Source organism: Sylvia atricapilla, chromosome 8 (genome assembly GCF_009819655.1).
Source record: "Sylvia atricapilla isolate bSylAtr1 chromosome 8, bSylAtr1.pri, whole genome shotgun sequence".
NCBI lineage: Eukaryota > Metazoa > Chordata > Aves > Passeriformes > Sylviidae > Sylvia > Sylvia atricapilla.
This window is the reverse complement of record NC_089147.1, coordinates 29,136,683-29,161,196: the sequence shown is the minus strand read 5'-3', so window position 1 is coordinate 29,161,196 and position 24,514 is coordinate 29,136,683. Positions and strand designations below refer to the sequence as shown.

The 24,514-nt window shown below is 37.8% G+C and overlaps 1 protein-coding gene across 2 annotated transcripts in view; it reads left to right on the top strand.

Annotated features, from left to right (window-relative positions):
- The window catches only part of CCDC6 (coiled-coil domain containing 6), a 48,871-nt gene that overhangs the window by 18,604 nt on the left and 5,753 nt on the right, over positions 1–24,514 (top strand). For both annotated transcript variants that reach the window (XM_066324234.1, XM_066324235.1), the window contains exons 2-7: positions 1,186–1,335; positions 8,442–8,570; positions 13,528–13,631; positions 15,415–15,575; positions 17,936–18,092; positions 21,328–21,428. In XM_066324234.1, coding sequence (XP_066180331.1) covers positions 1,186–1,335; positions 8,442–8,570; positions 13,528–13,631; positions 15,415–15,575; positions 17,936–18,092; positions 21,328–21,428 — 802 coding nt within the window. The remainder of the gene's footprint in view (positions 1–1,185; positions 1,336–8,441; positions 8,571–13,527; positions 13,632–15,414; positions 15,576–17,935; positions 18,093–21,327; positions 21,429–24,514) is intronic.

Sequence of the window (24,514 nt, the reverse complement as noted above, 5' to 3'; positions counted from 1 at the left end):
GCATAATGAAATCTTTCAAGCATTTTCCAGTGAACAGTAAGTATAAAGAGATTGTTATTTTGGGCAGAAAATGATGGAAGAGAAGCTTTCAGTGATGTGTCTCTTTCAGTTCTTAAATTTTTCCTCTCTCTAAGTTTACTGAAATAAAGCTTGCAGAATGTTTACATAAGCTGTAAGCTGGTGAATTTTATTAGAATCAGGGCAAATCACATATGTGCAGTTCAAGTCGTGCATTTTATTGCAGGGAATAAAATTACTCCTAACACTATCTTGCCTCATTGGTTAAATGCAGTATTTCTGTCATACAGTTGTTCTAGGCTTTGAGCTGTGCCATTAAGAGTTGGCTCTATCATTCATTTGTCCATATGAAGTACCCTTCATGGTCTTTCAGAGCAGGCTTTCAAAAGATCACTTTTATGTTCCATTTATAAACTTTATGCTTAAAAACCATACAAACATCTGAGCTGCAGGGAATGCAAGAGAGCAGTGTCCCAGGCTGCCTTTCTGTGCAGCAGTGCAGGGTGCTAAGCAGTAAGCTGAAATTGAAATTGTCACCTCTAGTAATTCTACATGGGGAAGGATTGCCAGAGTAGCTTGGGGTAAAGCTACCCCATGGCATTTTTGTGAGTTGCTGTTGTGTGTAGTGGAGTAGCAGTTGTGAGGAGTACCACACCTGTTTTCCTGGTGGTGGGGTAGGAATTTCTGCGAGAGGAGCCGTGCTGCCTGCAGCTCTGCATATCGGGGTGAAAGAAGAGGAGCATTATTTGACTCCTGGAAAGCAGAGCTCATTCAGAGGGATCTGAAAAGGAGACACAGTGGTGCATGCAGCATTCTGAGCTGCGTTTCAGCTGGTAATGGAGAACACTTAGACAGGAGCTCCTTTTCAGGCATAACTAGGTAAAAATAGATGTCTGAATCTTTAACACTTTTACCAAGTTTGTAAGGTTGGGGAGTTTGTGCATTTGAGGCCACTTTAAAGCACCAGTGCAGTTTCTCAAGCTAAAAGGTTGAAAACAAAGAACGAAAAAAGGTGCTATAATGTTCTAAACCGGCTTGGTAACAGCGTTTGGGGCCAGGCTACAGGCCTCCAGGATGATAGGCATTTAGAGGGGGATGGAATAACTGCAGCTTTTTTGAAAGGAAACTTGCCCCTTTTTTTCTCAAAACTATCTCTTTATTTCACAGCAAGCAAGGGCAGAGCAAGAAGAGGAATTCATCAGTAATACTCTATTTAAGAAGATTCAAGCTCTGCAGAAAGAAAAAGAAACACTCGCAGTAAACTATGAAAAGGAAGAGGAATTTCTCACTAATGAGCTCTCAAGAAAACTGATGCAGGTAATTGGTGCCTTTACTGATGTTTCTCCCAGGAGCCTCAGGACTGACTTGGTGACTGTACTTTTGTGTTCATGTAAATGCACCATGAGGGAAGTGGTCAGGTTGAAAGGTGACATTTGATAAAAGCAAAGTACAAGAATTGTCATGAATTACCATTTTTTTTTAAACATGTTTTTTAAAGTTTGCATCTGGAAACTCAGCTTTGAGAACCTGAAAGTTTTTATACTGATGCAAAAATGGCTGTAGCTTGCAGTAAATGTCAACTGTCTTCCAGACAAGAGTTACTGATTAATTTAAAATGTTGGTGAAACGCACTTTCTTTTCTGGAGTATTTGATACTTAGCACCAATTCTGAAATATTAATCTTTACCTGCAGTAGATGCAGTGATGCTTGAAGTAAACTTTTTCTGTAAGTTTGTCCATACTTGTAATAGAACCATTGCTTCTATTGAATTAAAACACATCAGTTGGATGGTAACAGTAAAAAGTTGAAGATGCTGGGGCAATTTGTGGCAGAGAAACTTCTTTCCATTACCAAAGTTGCTAATTTTTAGAAAGTGGTTAAGTATTTGTTGGAAGTGTACTACATGGTTGCTCTGTTCTCACAGTCTTGCCTAAATACCTGCTTTTGACCCCTGTAGGAGACAGAGTACTATGTTAGGGGAGTGTTTAATGTGATCTACGTGAGCTTTTTATCGTCCATTAGTTCTAAGCTTTGTCATGAAAAACTAGGCACTTTAAAAGAAGCTAAATTTGTATGTTGTAAGCATTGCTGTGTTCTGCAGCTGGAGACTGAAGGCACGTTTTGCCCTGCAGTTAAGGAAACAGAGTGTTTGGAAACACCACTAGAGCTAATCCCATCTGGCGCTTTTGTTACTGGAAACTGGGCTTCTCTCACTTTGTCTCTTTGGTGCCTCTTATCACACAGGAAGCTCAGTAGCAAAGAGAAAATATCCCTTACTTGGTATTACTATTTCCCCTTGCTGTTCTTGAGGACTGACAAGAATGTTTGAGTAAGAGACATGTTTGGTTTCTGTGCCATACATTTTCATGAAAAACAGAGAAGCAGATGGCAATAAAATAGGGGTATCAACTGTTCTTTTCTAATTGAAGTAAGATGTGGATATCACCATAGAAAAAGCTTTCCACTGAAGTCTCTGGCTGTAAAGGGAGAAATGGTACGTTGAACAGTGTTGTTTAATTTGAAAGGGAGATGTAGAAATCTGTTACAGATTATGTGGGACTGTACTATACATTATAAAGAGGAAACTAAAACTTACTTTAAAAGTAAAAGCATGGATTACACCTAATTTGTTTGAAGGGTTTTGAAGTTATATAGTGACCTTGCACAGAAATGTGTACCACAGAGTTCTGCAGCAAGTAAATGGTTGTATCAAGTAATTGGTTCAAATGTGCTTAGCCTTTTCCCTAGAATTCATGAGATTGTTTTAACAGGTTTTTTCTGATTATCTTTAGCATCCTTAAATTGCTGAAATTATGCAAAATAGGTTGACACATTGCAAAGAGAAATATAAACTTCTTGTCAACTTAAAAGTGCGATCATTTTTGTTCCCTTTTGCTGTGGGCTTTGGCTGTTGTCCCAAATTAAAGAAGGTGGTCACGCTACTGTTCACAAAATGGCCAAGGGGGTGCTTGGCTCATTGCAGTGTGTAAAACAGTGCAAGGGCATTGTGCTGTTTGTCCCTTGGAAACCCTTAATGGCTGCAAGTTCATTCTCATTGGTGAGAGGAAGATGCAGAAAAGCATCTGAAACAGAATGCAGACATAACCCTGGAGTTATTCTCACCTTTCCTACAGCATCTGGAAAAAATCCTCAGTTGTGGATTCAACATCATCCCCTAAATATTACCCAGCTTTCAGCAGCCAAGCTGCAGGCTTCTGCTGAAAGAAGCAGCTTTATAGTCATAACTACAAGAGTATGGAGGTTAAATCCTGACCACCACCTGCAGCCTTTGATTTCATTCCATGGGGCCTTGCTGTAAGCCTCATTTTGCCTTTGATAAACATGGTTATATCCACCAGAAGATTTTACAATATGGCAGTTCATAAACGCACCTGTGTTCAAAATTGTTCATCCTGAAGCTGTGTAATTTCTCTCAACGCCATTAGGTAGCAGTTTTTGAAAGTAAATTGTGAGTTTGTCCTCCCTGAATAATAGTCAAGGTAACTTGAAAAAGAGAACAGCTGTCACAATCCCATTGTTGGTTTGCCTGTGAAGGGTGAGTGGCATGGAATTTCTTGCTTAAAGGTGCACCTGAAAACTTCAGTGCACAGAGGAGATAAGGGTTATATCAATGCTCCTCCATAAGGCCAGAGCTGAAACTTTTGTGGCACCAGTGGTGTTTCTATTTATGGCATAGGCTACAAATGTTATTAACTCTTGTCTTACGCTGGTCAGGAGGTTCTGTTTTCCATATTTCTGGATGACTTTTCATACCTTTACAGTGGCTCAAGACTTGCAGTACAGGTGGAGCACTTGTTTTAAAGCAAACAGTGTAATAGTATAACTATTTTTCTGTTTGTGTGTATGCTGAATGCAGATCTCATTTCATGGCTTGATTATGTCTCTGATGTGATAAAATTGATGTGAAATAAAACCCCAGAATATTGATATATTCTCCTAAACATCAGTAATGTGGTTGGGAGCTTATAAATGATACAGAAGAAATGGTCCCTTACACTAAAGAGCTTACCTGTAGAATTAGGGAACATTTCAGTATTACTATATGTTTCCATGAAAGTAATTTTTCTTCTCTTCAGAGATCATGGCCTTAGTAAATTGAATACTTAATAAATTAGAATACTGATGAGTTGCAGGCAATTTTCTTAAGCAGCAAAGAACTGAAAAGAATACCTGATTTTTTTCGTTTTCTGAAAATTTATCTGTTGTTTGAAGGTTTAGATTCTTCAGCAGTGAATCCTGGAAATTATACCTGTGTAGAACAAAAGATTAAAAATTGGAGAAAAGAAACTCCTAATACTACAAAACAAACTCATTTTTTGGAAAAGAGGGCATTATTGGCACACATCACATGGTCAGTGTAGAGTTTATAACAGTATTTTTTCTGTAATTGGGTGGTGTTCCCATTATACAGGTGGAGGGCTACATTCCTGACTAATGTTTTTTAGACCAGGCAGGTAAGATAATTACAATTTCCTTTTTTTTTTTTTTTTTTTCGTTTCCTGAGATTTGTGAGTGCCAATACTTACCATTACTCTAACTAGAATGTAGCAGTTCTGTCTTTATTAAGAGAATAATGAACTCATAAATGCCCACTTCCATTTTGGCATCTTTTCTCTGGAGGGATTCTAGCTAAATTAGATGCAGACTTTGGATAATGACTTAACCAGGAGTACAGTAGTCTCCAGTTGGTTGCTCCACTGTTCTTTGGGATTAACTCTTGATCTCTGGGTTTGTCAGGCAGGGTTGGTCTGACCTGGAACTAGACTTAGAGCATTCATGCTGTCAGATATTGTACATCAAATGGCTTCCTGCCTTTTGGATGAGCAAGGGGAAAAATTGCATATGAATCTGTTGTATTGTCTAAAACTTTGCATTTTGGGACTGAGGAGAGGTGCTTCTGCTTAACTGCATATGATTTGCACTCTCTCAATTTTTCAAGTATTTACAACTCTGTGCCTGTTTCAAAATTACTGCCATATTACTCTGTTGAAAGGCACTTTCAACCAGAGGGACTTTCTCATGGTGCCTGTGTGTTTGTTGTTTTGTCAGACCTTTGTTTGTCACAATTGTAGGGGCTTATGCCTCTCGTTCAGCCTGGCCTCTGGAATGAGCTCCCAGAATGTTAAAATGTTTTAAATGTAGGAGCTGCCTGCCAGAGCTGCAGCACTCCTCCTAACAGCCAGCAAGAATCCCCCAGTTCAGCACCATGTGCATTACTGCTATAAAACACAGACTGACATCAGGTTTGCAGTATCAGAAGAAATTAATTTTGAAACCTTTTGCTATATGCCAGATTGAGTCTAAACAGGCATGGTAGCACATACAAGAAGGTGTTTCCACTGGAATAATACTGTCTTTCCAGTGCCATGCCATTGCTTAATAATAGCTTTTTATAACTGTAACATGCACTGCCTCTACAAGCCAAATGAATGAATGTACAATTTAATTAGATAGGTACCAATTTTTTTGCATCATTATAAATTTTCTAGGTTGAGTGTTGCAGGAATGAAGGAGCACATGCATCTCAACAGAGATCTTACAGTAAACAAGAGATTTTTTTCCCATGCATCCCTGATGAAGTTCTTATAAGCCTTATATATACATTTACTATGTTCTCCTGTGTACTTCATGTAATTATATTTTTGTTTACCCGATGAAGTCTCTGGAAAGCTTGGGAAAAAAAATTTATAGCATCCTCAATCCTTAGTCATTATAGAATGGTAGCAGTATTTTGCAGACTATCATGAGAAACCTTTTTATGCAGGCTCTGTTCTTGCAGTGGTGGACATGGACCTGTTGAGTTACTGTTTTGAAACTGAAAGTAGTAAATCTTGAAAATTCACCTTGTGAAACAAAGCTGCTCCTAAGAAGAATTTATTTTTATTATTGTTTAATCTTACAGAGTCAGTTACTTTAAAATGCACCAGTCCTTTTCAAAATCAAAATCAGATTTTTTTCAACACACTTATATTTTTGGAAGTGCAAATTGCTTCAAGTAGCTGTCCTTGAAAGCAAAATGTTACAACATACCAAGATAATAGTGTGTGTAGTCAGGCAAGTTGAGTAATTAGATATCTGTACAGAAGTTTTTCTTCTGTAAGTCTGATTCTTGACAATTCTTTAAAAGAACTGTAAGTCTGTAAACAGAAGCTATTACCCTTCCTGCTCTCCAAAGTATCATCAGCTCAAGGATGCTAATGGGATTGTGTGGAATAAACAGAGCCAGCTCATCTATCAATTATTTGATGAACATCTGGATAAAGAGGAGGTAAACTGCTGATACAAAATTGTTAATAAATAGGACTTTCAATAGGCAGCAAAGGAGGAAGTGGATAGCTTTTGAGGGCCTGGAGTCCCTAAAAATAGACTGTACAAGGTCATAGTCTGGGGGATAAATGAGGGTTTGTTTTCTAAGGGGACACTTCATCCACTGGCTCCATTATTTCATAAAAACACTTCCCACAATCCATCCCAGAAGTAAGCCAGTACAGTAAGGAAGGAAGGTAGATGTGGTCCTGCATTGTATGAGGACACTTGTTTTTGCAGAGAGAGGGTATTGCTGTATTTGTTTAGAACTTGAGTGACGTGAGGCACACACTGCTGCTGCTGGGCTTTGTGTTTGATAGTCCTCTTCTCACTTCAGACTACTCACTACTACTGTCTGTCTTGCACCAAACCCATCTCTGTTGTTTTGGAGCTGGAAATTATCTTTCAGTTTTCATATGCCATTCAAGGTCTGTAAGACATTGGCATCAAGGTGACACTTTCTAACACATTTTTTTCCTTCTCTAGCTGGCAGGTGTATTTGTAGACCATTGTTACTATAACTGCATATAATTAAAAACAGTTGGAAAAAGCTCTTTTGCTTTACTTAGTAAAAATGAGCCCTGTCCACCTGTATTGTATCAGGGGATACTTTCTCATTTTTAGCAATTCTGTTCTTCAGCATTAAGGTTTCATCAATAACTGGATTTTGATTGTTTTGGTTTGTTTTTGTGATCAGAGGAGATAAAAGGGAAAAAAGATTTTATCCTGTATGGATGACAGACACCGCTCATATATTTTGGGGGATAGTAGTAATATTTTTCTCCCACTTTGAAAAATGAAGCCAATATTTTCTATTCTAAGAGTTTGCCATTCTGGTATTTGTTTTAAATTGTGAAAAATCAAATCTCAAGATTGACAAGCCCTGAAAACATAACCTCCAAACCTTTCCCATATGTATATTGCCAGGTACTTGCTGTCTGCCTGGTGCTCTTCCTCTAAGAGCCTTTTGCCTTGATCTCTCTTCCAGGCACTTCACAGACCAGTTTTTTCTCTAAATAGGAGCAAAAAAAGCTGGATGAACAAATGAGCAATTTGAGCTTGTTTCAAAATCAAAGTCTATTCCTTCACTGTGGTTATCCAGCAACTTGACTTGTGTCCGTGACTGGGAGGTGTCTCTCGGTTTCCTCAGGTTTTCCTCACACATTTAAACACTGTGATCTTAGAGATTGTTATGTGCTAGCCAGAAGAACTGGCACAGAAAAAATAAGCAGGTGGAAAAAGGTGCCTGCAGTTTTCAGCGGATGGTCAGAACACATTGTAATTACACCACTGTCTGTTGGTGACATTTGCTTTTCCCCGAGTCAGGTTCTCGTGTTTGTGCAGTGGTGCCAATCACACTGTTTTATCCACAAGGAAGACTTAGGTCTCTGTTTCCAAGGGACTCTAGTCCAAGCCACACTTTATGATAAAATGGAGGAGGGGGAGTTGGTTTCCATCTGCTTGAGAGCCAATTTTTTTTTCCATTGGACATATAAAATGAAAAAAAAAAATCCCTTCAGTGTTAAGAAAATGTGTAACATTGATTTGAAATAATCAGTATTTTTATGTCATCAGGACAGTTTGATTTTGTTAGCATAGGAAAATAAATTGGAGATTTTTTTTGGGTGTTGTTTGTAAACTCATTGCACAGCAATTTCATTAGTGTGACTTCTGTCATGATTTTCAGCTTTCAGCTGCCCAGAGAAGGAAGTGCTAAGACCTGCATTTTGTGCTTTGGGTGCTCTTGAGATGAGGCATTTAGATTAAAATTAATGCTGTTGTGAGCATTATGATAGATTTTTTATTTTGGAATTGTCTATAATGTACTGTATATAGCATATGAAATAGCCTTTTTTGATTTGACTTAATTCAGTTGTTGGAAATGTGCTTTTCTCTGCTTTGTAAATGTGCAGCACAGTTTAAAATGCTCCTTTTTCAAGGGCTGTTGGGGAGTTGTGCATTTTGAAGTTTTTTGAGAAGCATCAGTAGAGAATTTAACATGCAGGAGGAATAAATGTGTAAATAAATGTATAAAAGGTGCCTAAGTTCATGCTTTTATTTGTTTAAAATATTTACATCTCTCCTAAATTTTTAGCTGCAACATGAGAAAGCTGAACTGGAGCAGCATTTAGAACAGGAACAGGAATTTCAAGTGAACAAACTGATGAAGAAGATTAAAAAACTGGAAAATGATACAATTTCGAAGCAGCTAACCCTGGAGCAGGTAACTCTTTCATTCCATTATTATATGACTGAGAAAAAACCAAGTCCTTCTTTTGTCTTAGGTTTGGCTTGATACTTTAAGTGTGTAAGAAACTGGGCAATATTGAGAATATAGAAAACTCAGTTCAACTTTCGAGGCGATAGAAAAGTAACATAATTCATCGTGAGAAACTTGGATTAGTTCTTTTCATGGCCATTGTATCTACTAGTAGTCTTTCTGTGGGCCTTCATGTCTGCTGGACAGCAGTGACTTTTGCAAAAGCAGCTCTTTTGTAAATAATGCTGCTTTTTGCTGTTCATCAGGTTGCAGTTATGCTGGTGGTGAGAAAAGACTGTCACTTCTGATGGTGTTAAGCACAGTGGTAAATGATCCCTTTGTGGTCTAGGTCACCTTTTGGTGGCAGCTTGGATAGCACAGCCCTGGAAGTGTGAGTTGTCAGCTGTGTGTATTCTTCAGAACCTTGTAGTTCAACTCCATGCAGCACCTTTTATCCCTAGACAGCCATGAAGATTGCAGAGATAAGACACCACCTGTTTGGCTGTGTTTCAATGGGATGTTTGGACATTGGGAGTGCTCTTATGTCTGATTTTAGGCATCTGCATCAAGGCATCTCTGTGGTGTCCGTAGAAGACCTTTTTGGTCTTAAAAGGCAAAAGACTTAAAAGGCAAACTGATGAAACCTGCTGTTAAAGGGCTCCAGATTTTCTGGCGTGTGCAGGTCCAATAATTCAGATGGTGTAAGTATAGTGTGTTATCTCTGTGATTTCTTCTGCTGTGGAACTTTGTTGTTGTTGGTAATCTGAATTGTTACCAGTTTTGTATGATTCTCCTTTTTCTGTTGGCATGGATAAATTATTTAATGGCTATCTAAGTGATCAAGTGAGTTCTCTTGATTGTCATGGTAACATTCTATATGGAGAGACCGGTGGAACAAACTGAAAAATTCGAAGGTAGGAGGAGCACATAGTTTCCAACAAATCCTTACCCAGCATGGAAATTAGCATGAGGTTGAAGTAACTCTCTTAGCCACAAGGTGGTGGTGGCTGCCACTTAATCAAAATGCAAAGTAAGCTTAACATACTAAGCTGTTGCAGTTTTTGAAATGCTAGCATGAGCCACAGCTGAAATCTTCATGGTATTTTTTTTCTTTCTTCTGGACAGACAGACTTGTGAATTCATAAAATTTGAAACTTGTTGCTACATCTAAATGTCAATGATACACTGTTCAAAAAGCATAGATGCACAAAGGCCTTTAGTATCTTTGAAAACTTTGTGAAGATGTTAAAATGTGGCTGTCACTCTTACTTAGAAATTCCATGTGAGTTGATGTGTAACTCTCCGTATGCCTCTTTTCTCTGAGTAAGATAAATGTCAGGTTACTTAGGGCTTCAGCACACTTTCTTTCCTTACACAAATTAAAGTGCTGATTGTGCTAATTAACCAGCTGAAGCTGCAGCCTTGGGACATGTGCTGTTCCTAGCCAGAAGCAACCCAAAGTTGTGAGGAGAGTCATGTTGCCTTTATTACACACAGAGGGAGTTAAGGAGAGAGATTACCACAATCTGCAGCACAACCTTCAGAGCACCTGTTAAACAGGGCTTGGGAGGAGAGCTCCAGCAATGCTTTGGGCTGGGCTGCACTGAGATCTATCAGTGAGCAGATAATTACAGCTTACGTTCACTAAAATGTTGTTTTTAAAGGAGAGAACGTGAATTATCTATGCTTTGTGTTCTTTCTTTCTCCTTTGCTTTTTTCATCTGAACTGCTTATACAGCAGGTGATCAGTAGCTAGCTGATTAGTGGTTGCATAGAATATTATTCCTTAATAAAAATTAAATTGAATCTTAGGGTTCAGATGTGACCTGAAATAATTTTTTGAATCAGCTTGAAGTCAACAGAGCATTCTTCTCTGAAGGCAAATGGTGAAGAGATTTACAGCATGTGACTATTTCATTAACTGAATGGCTCACTTAAAACGAGCAATAATGTTCTGTGTTACAGTTCAGTGGTTTGATAGGAAATAAATAGCTGTCAGGATTGCCCTGCAGAGGTCAAGTGTGTGTAGTCTTGCTGTTACTATTTTTAATTGCTTTTCTATTTCATACAGTGTAATGAGAAGCTAGAATTGATGCAGTTAGGAGATGAGAAATAACAACTAAACTGCTAGTAAGTAATCATCTCCTATGTCTGCTTTTAAAGGAGCAGAACATGAGATGGTAAAATCTTCAGGAAAGTTTTTGTTTGTAAGCAGCAGAGAATTAAAGCTCCAAAGGGCAAAGTGGAGATCAGAAGCAGAGAAAAAAATTTGGGATAGTGGGCATAGGCAGAGATGAGCATATTCAACTTCGAGTGATTCAGAAGACCTCAGTTTCAGGAGGGAGCAGTTGTGCCTGTTAATAAGTTGGCAAGACAGTTGACACAGCAATAATACTGAAATACACATACAATGGATATTTTAGCTGCATTTTGAAGTTAAGTAAGTGCATGTGTGACAGAAAGTAAGAAGAAACACAAGTGGGTGGTGAGGAGAGTTAAAAGGAATTTTACTCTTCCTCTGAAGGGAACGTTAAGGTCTGCAAAGCAAGCAATGCTTTCTTGTATTAATGGTCAAAATTAAGTGATGTTATTTGGGATTTAACTCTGAACCTCTATAGTGACACCAGTATTGACAGAGCTGCTAGCTTGGTCCTGAGCATAATCCCATCCTGCTTATTTTATTTCAGATTATTACCACATTTTTAAAAAGTTCATTGATTGGAATACATTTCAAAGTACACCTGAAACTATCGAGTACCAAGCCAAGTACACCAGTTCTTTGAATCCACAGCTCTGAACAGGATGCTGCAGTTGTTTCTGCTGTAGGTGCCATTCAAGGTGTTTCTCCTGCAAGCTTTAAAGTGCTGACAGTGGGAGAAACTGGCACAACATTCATAACCAGGAAGGGAAGATCCTTGTTTCCAGTATGTTTTTATACTGCTGGAAATGTGGAGTTGTAGGTCTGTTTCACCTGGGTTTTTTTGATGTTTTGTCAGAGCAGCTTCAGGGCACAGCACAATGCTCATCTGTGTACTGTTGCTGATGCTTTGACTTTGCCCATTGTACACGCTCACCTACAAGCAAATTTATAATTAATGGACTCCTCTGCCTTGGTGAGGGTTGCTATAATGCTAAATGTAATTCTAGATTTTTCAAATCCAGGCTTATAAATAATTTACTCTGTCTTTAAATTCCAATGTGCTCTTCTTTGTACCATTAAAAGATTTCTTTTCACTTGTATGTTCTTGTGGGTTTGTTTGTTGCTAGATGAAAACATAGCTGTAGAAAGACTAAGAGTGGGTAAGTCTAAGCCATGCTGCATTGAAATGATGCAAAAACCATTGCTGCAGATGTCATACCTGTGTTCACACTTGTTTTATCTTGTGATTTTCTCGATAGCTCTGCAGTGTAGTGGAGAGCTGGGGTTTGCTGATGTAGAAGCAGAGTGTTCAGATTCCCAGGACATTTTCCTTAGTTTCTTCCTTCTGGATATTCCCAGCTGCCAGCATTGGCCAGACTCTCTGAGGAGCCCTGAGGCAGAGTGCCCTGTGCTCCTGGGGCTGAGCCCTTTCCTTTCCTACCGCTCCAGCTCCAGCCGTGTGGGGAACAAAGTGTCAGGATCCAAATTCTAATCCTCGTGGGGAGGCTGAAGCGTGTTGCTTCTGACTTCTCTTTTCTTGAGATGTACGTTCCCTGAGCTGTTAATGTACATCTGGAAACTCAAACATGGAAAGATTTGCTAGACAGTGTTTCTCTTGCTAAGTATGTTCCCTATTACTCATCAACATATGTCTGCTTCTGCTCACGGTAACTAATTCCTCTAACCTTTAAAGGAGAAAGTTGTACATTCATTAAACTTGCACTGGTATCTGAAGTGTGTAAGATGATATTTTGTTTGGGTTTCTCAGTATTAATTTAGTGGTTTGCACTAATAGTTTACAGATCTGGGTGCTGCAATAGCCCTTAAGCTGGTGATGTAGTAAATGGCAATCACTTAATTCTGTTTTCAGTCTTTCCATTTTCTAATGTGAAAGTATTTGCCCAGCAGAAAAGTGGTGTTAACGAAGGCTTGGCTTGGAAAAATGCTTCCATGCCATTTTCCACCTGTAAAGGTGTTGATCTGTTCCCAAATATTTCATTATTGACAACACTTTGCGTTCAGTGAAATCGCTACAGAGTAACATCAGCTGTGCCTCTTAATATTCTCCTTTCTTAATAATACTTGCATTGTATTTCTACTTAAACTGTAGGGTCGAAGCTTTTGCATTATGTCTTTTATGAACTTGTAGTAGAATCAAGAATGATTGTTCACATAATAAGTGAATGTGAATAATGTCAAGTCAAGCTTTTAATTTTATAAAGCCTTTGCTAAGACAGAATTACATTTGTTTTGCTGGTAAGGATTGATGCAGTAACACTTAAGGCAGTTCACATAACTTTTTCTTTACTGTTTTTGTTTTGTCCTTTATCTAACACTCGGCACACAAAGCAAACATGTCTTTTCTTCCATTTCTGGATTACTTCACTGTGATTCTTCCACTAAAAACATTTAAAACTTTTCAAAAGAATAAACATTGCTGTAGTGAGCAGTAAATTCAGTTTGAATTTCATGGATTCATGGAACAAGAGGTGTCTTTAAATAGGTTTGTAATGTCATCAGTGCCTGCATTTCCAGGGTTCATGCTCCTGCTTATTGGCCAGAGACAGGTTCTCTGAGAAGAACTTGTGTTAAAGAGATAACAACTGTGTAACTACTGAATCTCTTGATTTCTCCAGTGTGTTGCACCTGAATTTGTGTCTCTTCTTCCCCTTCTCCTTGCTCCTGTAAAGCATTATGTAAAATGGTGTTGTTAGAGCTTTCCTAAGGACAGTTGCATGCAAAAAATACATGCCCATCATTTTCACTGTTTTTCCTCTGCAGCTAAGACGTGAGAAGATTGATCTTGAAAACACTTTGGAACAGGAACAAGAAGCACTAGTGAATCGTCTCTGGAAGAGGATGGATAAGCTTGAAGCAGAAAAACGGTTTGTCTTGTTACAGTGCACTCATTACTGTGGGAGAGGTTTCTAATACATCAAGTTCTGGATTAAATGTGTTCATCTCTGTCCCACAAGAGTTGTCTAATCTGTGAAAACATGGAAGATGAAGCAGTTGTAAAGTTCCTTGTTTGCACGGTGCCACATCATTGATTACTTAAAGTAGATAAAACTAACCAGTATAAGAAATTACCTGGGAAAGCCTGAAGGAATTTATTGAATTTTTTCAACTGCTGGTAGCTTCTTCTTAAAGCTTCAGATTTGGCGTCAGCTTTAAATTCAGTGTATTTTACTGTCTTTGTTATATGAGAAGTTCTTGTTCTTTCCCTGTCTGCTTAAAGAAAACTTCAGCTTTTCCTCAGTGGTGTGCACTCATGTCATTGGGACTTCCTAATGCTTCTTTAATAGAAGTTAAGAGAGTGACTCTTTGTTATTAAAACAGCTAAAATTAAAAATATGCATGAAAGTAACCATCTCTTAAATGCTATAGTAACAAAAACTCAGTTTGAGGAGGAGGTAGGAGAGAATAATGATTAATGATTATTGATACCTTATTTTATATGTGTTTATTGTCACATTAATGTGACCCTCTGAATCTTGGCTAGGGCCTCAGAAAACACCTGAGCCTGAATGAACTGCAGGTTTGGTAGTTTTATTTTCCAGAGCCCTGCTGTGTGGAAGGTGCTCTGAAGAGGTACATGTGGTATTCACCACTGGTGAATCCATAGCAGGATGGACCTTTGGTAGGATTTTTGTGTATCTTAAGATTTAAAGCCTTCTTTAAGGCAAGCCATTTCTGGTTAGATTTATCTCAGATTGTGCCCCTCCCTGTGAGGAGCTGTGCTGGAGTCAGAGCCTGCTTTAGCACTTTGTATGGTACACATGGATACTGCACCATGCAAAAGGTTGTGCTTGCATAGTGCTGTCCCTGCTCTTCAGGGCAGCCTTGGATCTGCCCCATCAACATGTTCCTTCTAAAGTTGCATTCTTTCAAAGTACTCCTGTGTTACCTCCAAAGATCATCATTTAGAACTTTTCATATCTACCATTATTTCGTAATTTCTTATGAGTGAGTTCTTCTTAAGAAGATTTCTTATAAATTTCTTACGAGTTTATTTCTTCTTCAATGCTTATTTCATAACAGAAGTTCATTACACCTGAAATTACCATCAGTTATTTGAAGCATTTGAAACCTTGATTATATGGAACACCTTCCTTTCTCTTTGGAAATTAAAAAAAACCACAAACCAAAAAACCAAAAAGGGGGTCTGTTTTACCATCCTTCAGAAAATGTCTGTGAAATTCTTTTGATAGTGGTTGAAAGCAGAAAATCCTGTATTTCAAGATAGACATACTTTACTTAATCTTCTCTAAAGATCACTTCCTTTCTCCAAGAACATAAATGTAAAAACTTATAAGAGATCAAATTAATTTTCTTAGCAAAAATTTTGTGCAATAAGTAGTGCTTGAGGACAAAACTGAGATAGCTATTTGTAGTCTAAAATTGTTTCTCCTGAACTATATGTTGTAATATTTTGGAATGTCAATGTCAGAATTCATTACAAAATTCTTCTGTACTAGGACGACAAACTTTACTTTTTTTATTTTGAGTTAAAAACTAAACATTATAACTCCTTCCCAGTTCATCTCCCCACAAACAGTAATTAAAATAAACCCTACATACCTGTCAGAATCCTTGCAGTGTCTTTCTGGGGGATATAAGAGGTGTTCATTAGAGTGGAAGGTAAAGTTGGCACTATTTTTCATACAGAATTTTGCAGGAGAAATTAGACCAGCCGGTATCTGCTCCACCATCACCCAGAGACATATCAATGGAGATAGACTCTCCAGAAAATATGATGAGACATATCAGGTTTTTAAAGAATGAAGTGGAGAGGTTAAAGAAACAACTGAGAGCTGCACAGTTACAGCGTGAGTAAATGACTTTTTTTTCAAATCTTCTGAAGTTTTTGCATTGTAAGATTTTTATATGTACTTTCTTGAGTTTGAATTCAAGGTAGAAGTGGAAAAAATGGGGCAGGTTTGGATTACAGCATTTTCATAATTGCAGTGTTATTGCTTGTTGATGTATTTATGCTGTTGTTTAGGGGATTCTTTAGCTTTACTAAAAGGATGTCTGGAAGAATCAAAAAATAATCCTTGACTATTTTGTGCCAGAAAAAGATATCTCTATTTTTTTTTTATTTTTTTTTTCCCCCCCAGAAACTTAGCAGTATTTCAACATACCAATTTTTCAAAACATATTTATGGCCTCCTTTGTAGGAGTCGTGTTGCAGATTAAGAATTACTCAAAAGAATGAACAGCTAGTGAAATAAAGGTCAGCTGTATATGAGAATTTCACTTGTTAATGATTAACCTGAGGCAGCTGCTGCACAGTATAGCAGCATGAATTTACTGTGTCCTTTCCTGTGTAAGATGGCTTTGAAGCATAAAGAGCTGTGTAGAATTCCTGTGGTGCAGGGCTGGGGCCCCTTGCCCAGCAGTGGGACCTGCATTTCGCGGTGCCAGTCCTTCATCCCTTCCTGCTGAACCTAAAATTCCTGTCTGAGAGTCAGCAGTTCTGCCTGGTTCTGGGTTGGTGAGTGAGTAGATAACCTCACCACATGGCCAGAAAAATTCAGAGCAGTCAATAGTATTCCCCTCTGGCCAGCCAGGCTAACTGGAATATTTCAACCTCCGTTTAGAGAAGGAGCTTGCTAGAGGCAGCAGCCTTCCTTCAAGGCAGAGAGGATGGATCAAGGGTGCTCTTTTGCAGAGACCTTGTGCACAAGTTTATGGCACTAATTTGTGGCTGTGGAGAGAAGATAAGGACAGCTAATCTTTGTACTTGCAAATTCTGCGCTGCAGCCTTCACTTGTTAAAGTTCAGAACAAGAGCAAGGCCTTAGATTAAAAGTACTCTTTGCGCAAATCCACCCTAATTAATTTCATTTCGAGTATCCTCTTTTTTTAAATAGGTTTCTTTTTGAACTGCTGTGATTTAGAGTAAGAAATTGAAAGCATTAATGTCAAATTCACATTGAAAATAAGAGTTAGGTTTAAGAGAGCTCTCTCCCTTTGTGAACAAGTTAAGCAGAACTGCAGTACCAATAGCAGAGCTGGTAGGAATGGTGGATGTGTCAGCCTGCAAGCAGAAGATGAAACTGAAATACAGTTTTCAGATTGGCATTTGTAATATATAGTCATTAGAGAACCTCTAGTATTCTTCTTAAGTACTTAATGAAATCTGCTTATGAACTCCTGATACTTGTATTACTTTTTTGTTTCTGAAACACTTCTAGGAACTGATTTGGTATGATAAGAGTGTGCAAAAAGTGATACTGTTACATTTAAAAGTGATATTTCCACAGAAAAGAGAGAAATCACATTGTTTATAATTTGTGAACAGGTTTCTAAAACAGGAATATTCTTTACTTTGAAGGTTGCTGCGTAAAGGAGTGATGACAAAGCATGATTAATTGTTTTGGGTTTTCCTAATGTCAGGGATTTAACTGTAACCTTGCTCAAACATTACAAAATCTCACAAAATACACTGTGTCTCATAAGTCTTCATCATATATTCCATTTTATTTAAGTAATCTGTCATAAAGCTTCGTAACTTTTAATAGTTTGACTTTATCACTATAAATAATCTGTAAGTGATTAAAAACCTCTTGTTGGCTTTTAAGATTAAAATTGAATACAATTTTAGTACTAGTATTTTAATATTGGTAAATGTTCCATTGGACAGTTTCTAGAAGATGTGTAATTGAAAGAGTGCTGTAGAATGTACATAAGGTAGCAGTTTTAATACAAATTTGAGTTTGGAGTTTCAGACTTTGTATTGTGCTTCCTCCTTCTAAATGAAAATATACCTTTATAATAATTTCTTCAGTATGTTGTAGGAAAATCTTTGTAAATGTGGAATAGCATTATTCTAATGGAGCAGGAATCAGTATTTTTTCTTAATGGTTTTAATTATGTTTTCTTAATAAAATTTTTCTTTCTTTACAAATTTATTTCTATAAGCACTTTCAGTTTGTGGCAGTGACTTTTGTTTGTTTCTCTTACATTTTATTTTCAAACTTGATTTCAAGCAATAGTTTATTTTAGTAGCTACTGTTCTGAATTAGGCTTTGAACTAATGACTTAGAGGTGAAAATTTTCAGTGATCTGTCCTGAGCATTTTCTACACCTTCATCTTGAAGTGTTGGAGCAAAATTAGGCACGACATACTTGGCTGCCTGATAAATCAAATCTTAATCAACTTCTAACAAAACAATGAATTTCAGATTCGGAGAAGATGGCACAATACTTGGAAGAGGAGCGACATATGAGAGAAGAAAACTTGAGACTTCAAAGAAAATTACAGAGGGAAATGGAACGTAGGGAAGCTCTCTGCAGACAGCTGTCAGAAAGTGAATCCAGCTTAGAAATGGACGATGAAAGGTTGGTATTTTTTTGGCCATCCAGATGTGTTGGACTTATTTAGCAGTATTTATACTACTTTTTGAATATTTATAGAATAATTTTAGAAGTAACTTATATGTGTGTTTAATATGCATATCAAATTTCAGCATAGTCCAGGAATTGTATCGGTGTGGTACAGAAATTGGATTAGTTCTAACAGTGAGGAAAAAAATATTTATATCTGAAGATAGTTCAGGGGTTTGATAATATATATTGAAATAAATACAACTATGGAATTGAGAATCAGGATAATTTGGTCACAACATCTTTGTTTTGCCCCTGACTTGGTAACTGCAAGGAATTCTGTGAAGCAGGGGCATCATCTTTACCTGGGGCTGATTTGTCATTTGCAGAAAGTAACATATATTCAGCCAAATACAAAGGGACACTGTGTAAAACCTTTGATAGAGGAAGCATTTCCAGACCTGTTGGATTGTTCTTATGTCCAAACCATAACACCCTGATTTTTTTTTCTCTATTGCAAGCTGCTTTGCTTGCCCTAACCTTACAGATAGTCTTGAGTTTTTCATGGTTTATGTCATGCCTTTTAGTGTTTTCTCATGTCATAGAAATATGATAGTGTTAATATCTTGAAAGAGCCTTTTAAGTACATTTTGAATAAAACATTCTTATTTCTTATCAAATGCTCATTATGTGGTTGTATTGTTGTATATTGTTTTGGATTTATGGTGGTCCTTTAGAATAAATAAAGAAGTTACTCTGTGCTGTGTATTTGTTCTGATACTGAGAGATTTCTGTTTCCTCTTGGGTCCTTAATGTATTTGTTATGAGATGTAATTTACCAGAAACAAATTACCAGATATTTTGTGGTAAGGAGTATCCTTAAAGCTCAAAGTAGTGTGTTCATTCTAATGAAATACCAAGGCAACCTGACCTATATTATATTAGCATCTGGTATTAAGATGTAGTAAATGCTATATAAATTAAACTGTTAGAAATTGGGAATTCCAAGGTTGGAATTTTTTCTTATTAGGCTTATCTTTTCTTCCACTATTTACAGTGTAATGGAAGTACAGTCAAAATCTATGAGAATTACCAGTATTAATCCAAAATTGTTGAGTATCCTAATAATTTTTTATCACCCACTTGTAAGTAGTGGTAATGAGGAAAATGCAGGAAAATTTGATTAACTATTCTGTATTTTTAGAGAAATTGTCATGTTTGATATTTTTGGTACTACAAAGGCCTAACAGTATAACTCCAAATGAAGTATTTGCAGTGTAAGCAGTAGAAAGCAAAGTGAAAGACAAAGCAGGCATTAGTAGTTAGCCTGAGAAGACAAAATACTTGTGGAACTATGTGCAGTAATAATTTTAAAACGTTTTCAATTTTTGTCAGCTTACATCTTCCTAAAAGTGATGGTGGTGATGGATCAGCTATCCGTTTCTTTCAGTTGCATTCTGTTAGCTGATGATCATTACTGGTTCTAGCTGAGGGTAGAAGAAGATGTTTTCCTGAATGTAAAAGACACAGCTCTCCCAAAGCCTCTTTCTCCACAACAGCAGTAGCTTTGTCTTCATCCTCATCCTATTCTTTGCAGTAGCAGGGTAACACCTGAACCCAGGCTGCAGGCTAACAGGGTGCTGCTGTTCCACATCACCTGAGCCACGGAGTGGGATGACTTAGAGGAAACTCTATTTGTGTAGAACACAAGGGGATTAAATCAGAGATGCTGCCTTGCTGGAACACATGCACTGGGCTGCTTTGGAACTTACTGTGTGTTGCAGAGGTAGCTTAGTTCAGTTTCACTAACCTTACCACTGGTACCTCTTTTAAAAACTTGTATATTTAATTAAACCTTAGTTTTTTAGTTCATTAGTTTTTTGTTGTTTTCTATTGCAGTTACTTTTATTACCTGGTCTACTCAAATTCAAACCAACTTCAGTATCACTACAGTGTATTGCCTATACTTGGGCACGTGGCTTTTTAATTCTGAATATCCTGGTGAAAAACCAGCAAGATGCAATATCAAAATACATTTCAAATAGTGTATGGACAGACCCCAGAGTAGTCATTGTGAGTTGCATCAAACAGGAGTAATTTTAATGCTGTTCCCCATTACTGTTGGTTTTTAAATTTATTTATTATGATGAGGAAATAAGTGCAGCTACTAAGAGTTCCTGAGAACATGCTGGTGGAAGAGGAGACAAGAGTCAAAGGGCTGTTAGGTAGCAGTTTTGGCCTGCTGTGCTGTGTCCAGTAAAGAAACACAGCAGAATCTAATAATATAAACCCACGTGAACTGACTTGAAACCACATGGAGAGGGTGAGCAGGGGGACATCTAATCTAGAGAGTGACTGAAAAATCTAAGTGGAGAATGCCTAAGCAACTCAACCTGAGACTGCCAGCCTAGTGCTGTGGGGGAAAAAAACCCCATAAAATCTCTTGAGATAAAAACAGTAAGTGGCAAGTAGGAGCAATTGGGGTATTATTTTTATCCTTTTTATATAGCACTTGATATCTGAAAGAAGCTTCACTGTCGTCAGTGAATGAAAGACAAATAAAAGCACTAAAATTATTACGGGTGGGGAAAATTGCCTTGCCTCAGGTTCTGATCTGTCCAATTTATCATAGTGAAGTGTGGGAGGTGTCTTGCAACACAGCCTGGAAGTACCTTTAGTGAGATGGTCTTGGGTTGGAAGTGTCTCTCTCTTCCAGTGGCAGAGGACAAGATGAGCAAATGTCTAAATATTGGGACCAGAGGGATTCAAGTAGGAAACAGGACATGTTTTTAATGCTGTGGCTGACCAGCTTTTGGAACAAATTATTAGTACTTTAATGATTTTTTCACCGTTTTACATGATTTCAGATTAGTGGTGAATACCTTTCTGGAAGATACACTCCAGCCTACCAAGCTTTTGAGTTCAATGTAGAAATATGTGAAGTGCAAGAATGTAGAGTGGGTCAGATTGGATGATGTGGTTTACATCTCTGACCTTAATATATACTATTTATTCATATGCTATTTAATCATATCACATTTAATCAAACTTGTACGGTTTTAACTGTAAATGCCTAAGATAAGTCCAGCTGTTTCCATGGAAAGTTAAGCCAGTGTCAGCAATGACAAGAGTTCCTGTCATGACTTCCTAATGTGATTCTTATGGGAATTGAAAAAATCACAGTGAAACATTTAAAACATGGCACATTTTAAAAGGTTTGATCTAATTATTCTTTGCCTTTTTTTGTTAGATATTTTAATGAGATGTCTGCACAAGGATTAAGACCTCGCACTGTGTCCAGTCCTATCCCTTATACACCCTCACCAAGTTCTAGCAGACCTATATCACCTGGTAAATATTTAACCCAGTTTCTAAAATTATTGTATGCATCACATAGTAACGTGCCCTATTAATATATTTAGGTCAGTAGCCTTTCAAAGCTAGTTTGGAGAAAAAATCCTGCCTCATAAATGCAAGAATAGTTTTGCCTTAGGTATCTTCTAGTGCAGCATGTTCTTGGATGGTGACCAGATATTCTGTATTTCAGATCTGTGGACAGATATTGAATATCAGTTAAGTAGCTATCACTTGAACTGAATTTCTTTTTGCTCTTTTTTTTCTCTTACTGTCTTCTTTCCCCCCTTCCCACAAAAGTTGCTCAATGACACGTAATTCAAGTGGATTTCTAGAGTCTGAAGAAGAACTAGTAATGAGACTGATGCTGTGCTCTGAATCAAAACTTCTTAGAGAAGTTTAATCTTGAACATGTTGGGAAAAAAGTCAATTTTCATTTCTCTTCAGTAGAGAAATGGCTTTTGTACTTCTGCTATTTTCTACTATTAAACAATAACTATAAAATTAATAATTCCTGTCTCATATACTTTGTAAACAGAGGCAAACAAGCCTTTTCTGAGTTTCTAATTACTGAATGTACTTAAAGTGAAATGAACTGCATTTGTGTTACTAACACATTTATTGACTGAATTTTAAAATCCCTTAAAATTGCACTTGGACATTGATTACAAGTTGTTGGCAGTGAGTGTTACGTGGTGCTCACTCACACCTTGGACATAAAGAAGTGAATTTTGTGTGCCTGGCTTTCCCATGTTCACCTCTAGAACCTGCCAGACAGATGAGAGGTGCTCTGTGTTGTCACAAGGTGGGAACTTATTTATTATTAAGGCATTTTATTACACAGGTCTGCTAGAACATATAAAATGTCTTTAGGTCCTTGAATTTTCAAGGTTGACTGTGGTTTCTCAAACATCCAGGTGTGGCATGTGTGAAAACCAGCTATGGCTGTAAGCCACGTTATGTTGTTAGAGATGAGCAGTGTGACTATGAGTTTTCAGAAGATTTTTGCACTTCTGAAATGAGCCAGATGACTTGACTTGGAAGGTGTGTTACCAAGCAGATGATAGACATTTTCTGATCCCTTGCCTGTAAGTGAGTGTACAGAAGTGTAGTTGTGCCAACAGCTGCTCTGGAGTAGAACCGTGTGTTTGTGGTTGTGTGTGTGCAGCCTTTTGCAGTACAGTGTCCTACTGCAGGGTGGATCTGCAGCCACACAGGGCTTGTAACCACAGCTCTGGGTGGGACACATGACCTGAGAATTCACAGGTTTGCATCTTATATTACTTAGCAACGCCCCCTGTTTAGGTGCTGATGTGTCAGTGCAGAACTATCTCAGTTTATTCCTGCACTGAGACTGAAGTGCATTCCTTGTTCCCTGAGGACTTGACTTCCCAGCAATAGTTTATACAAGAGTGAGAATTTTATCCCACAGACAGGGGATGCTGAAACACTCTGAAGCACAGCTGAAATGATTGCTTCTAATAGAGTTTATGAGTTTGGAAATTTTGGTGTGGTAAATGTTCCAGGCTAGCTTGTCTGCACAGGCAGCTGCATTAATCTCCTTTTCATCTGATAAATTAATATCAGCAGTTGGGGAGTTTCAGACTTCAGAAAAATAGAAGCAGCAGTTTGTTAGGGAACTAATGAGATCAATAGGGAATTTTGTAGAGCTGTCTGGGATAAATGAATGCAGTAATGGATGAAAACAAACAGTTTTTGAGAGTATTTTGTATCTAAAGTATTACAGTCAGATGATATCAAAAGTATCAGCACAGAATAATAAAACAGCTGTATGTTGCATCAAGGGTTTGTATGACTTGGCATGTTTCATTTGGGAAATGACGTGCCTTGAATATGTGGAAGCAGAATTTGTAACCAGTTAGAATGCTATAATTTAATGTGGATAGCTGGTTTAATGGATCAGATTCTGGCTTCTGGATCCCAGTCTTTTGTGCATGCATGGCTTGGGATACTACTTTTGAAGACTCTTGGAAGCTGAGATACTGCTGAGATTTCTAGCACAGTGATCTGTGCTGGAAATCTTATAGAACTTTGAAGACAGTGTAATTACTGCTACTATGCAACTGGGGATTAGCTGTTCTAATTACCAGTTAGGCTTCTGCATAGGTCAACTGTTCTGTGCTTTGCCATTAGGCTGGATAGATGTTTGGGGCTGCAGAGATGAACTATCCTGGATGTATGTGCACTTCTCTGGTTTTGCTTCTTTGGCTGCCATGTAGGCTTGCATTTGTCAGGCTTGTGGAGCTGGATTATTCCAAAGCTGTTCAAAATTGCCATTTTACAAAGGCGGCTCTGTTTTGCCCATTATTTCTGGGCTCTTACGTCTGACTGGCTGCCTTGTCACCTCCCTCAACATTGTCTTGTTTCTATCCTTGTGCTTACAAAAGCATTTAAATATAACACACGTGTTCTACAGATAATTAGATTGTGCAGTCGAAAGGCAGATTAATTTTGTTGTTACTCTGCAGTGGCAGGGATTCCATTGGAGTAAGTAATTTGCACCAGACAGACATTGAGGATGTAACAGAATCAAACAGAATTGAAGGAAGCAAAGGGATTCTGTTTATGTTACTTCATTACTTCTGAGACTTGTTCTCTTTTCTCCTTGAGATCTTGTCTCTTCTTCGGTAGAAACACAGGTGCATGCAAACAGGGATGATGCCAGCTGTTGCTGCAGGGGCACTGTTCTGTATTGGCTTAGTGTTGAAGTGTGAAAACTGTTAAATCCAGTGTGGTGTTGTAAAAGTTTAATAGGCCTTCAGAAATGTTTTTTGGTCATTATTCTCCAAAGCAGTTGCTTGAATCTAATTGTTAACAGCTGAGAAAAGTGCTGTCTCCTTCCTTATGATATTTTTGTCAGAAAGCAGAAAGGAGCAAAAGGGTTTGGAAAATGTGATCTTTTGAGAAACAAACTGTTCAGAACACTTGAAGGTGTGAACTTGAAGCATTTGGCAGTTGCTGTTTCTGTTTTCCTTCGTGAAAGATACCTATACAGGGACTCTGCATTTTTAAAATTGAGTTCTTACAGAAGGGAAATACTTAGATGAAAAAACTAGATATTT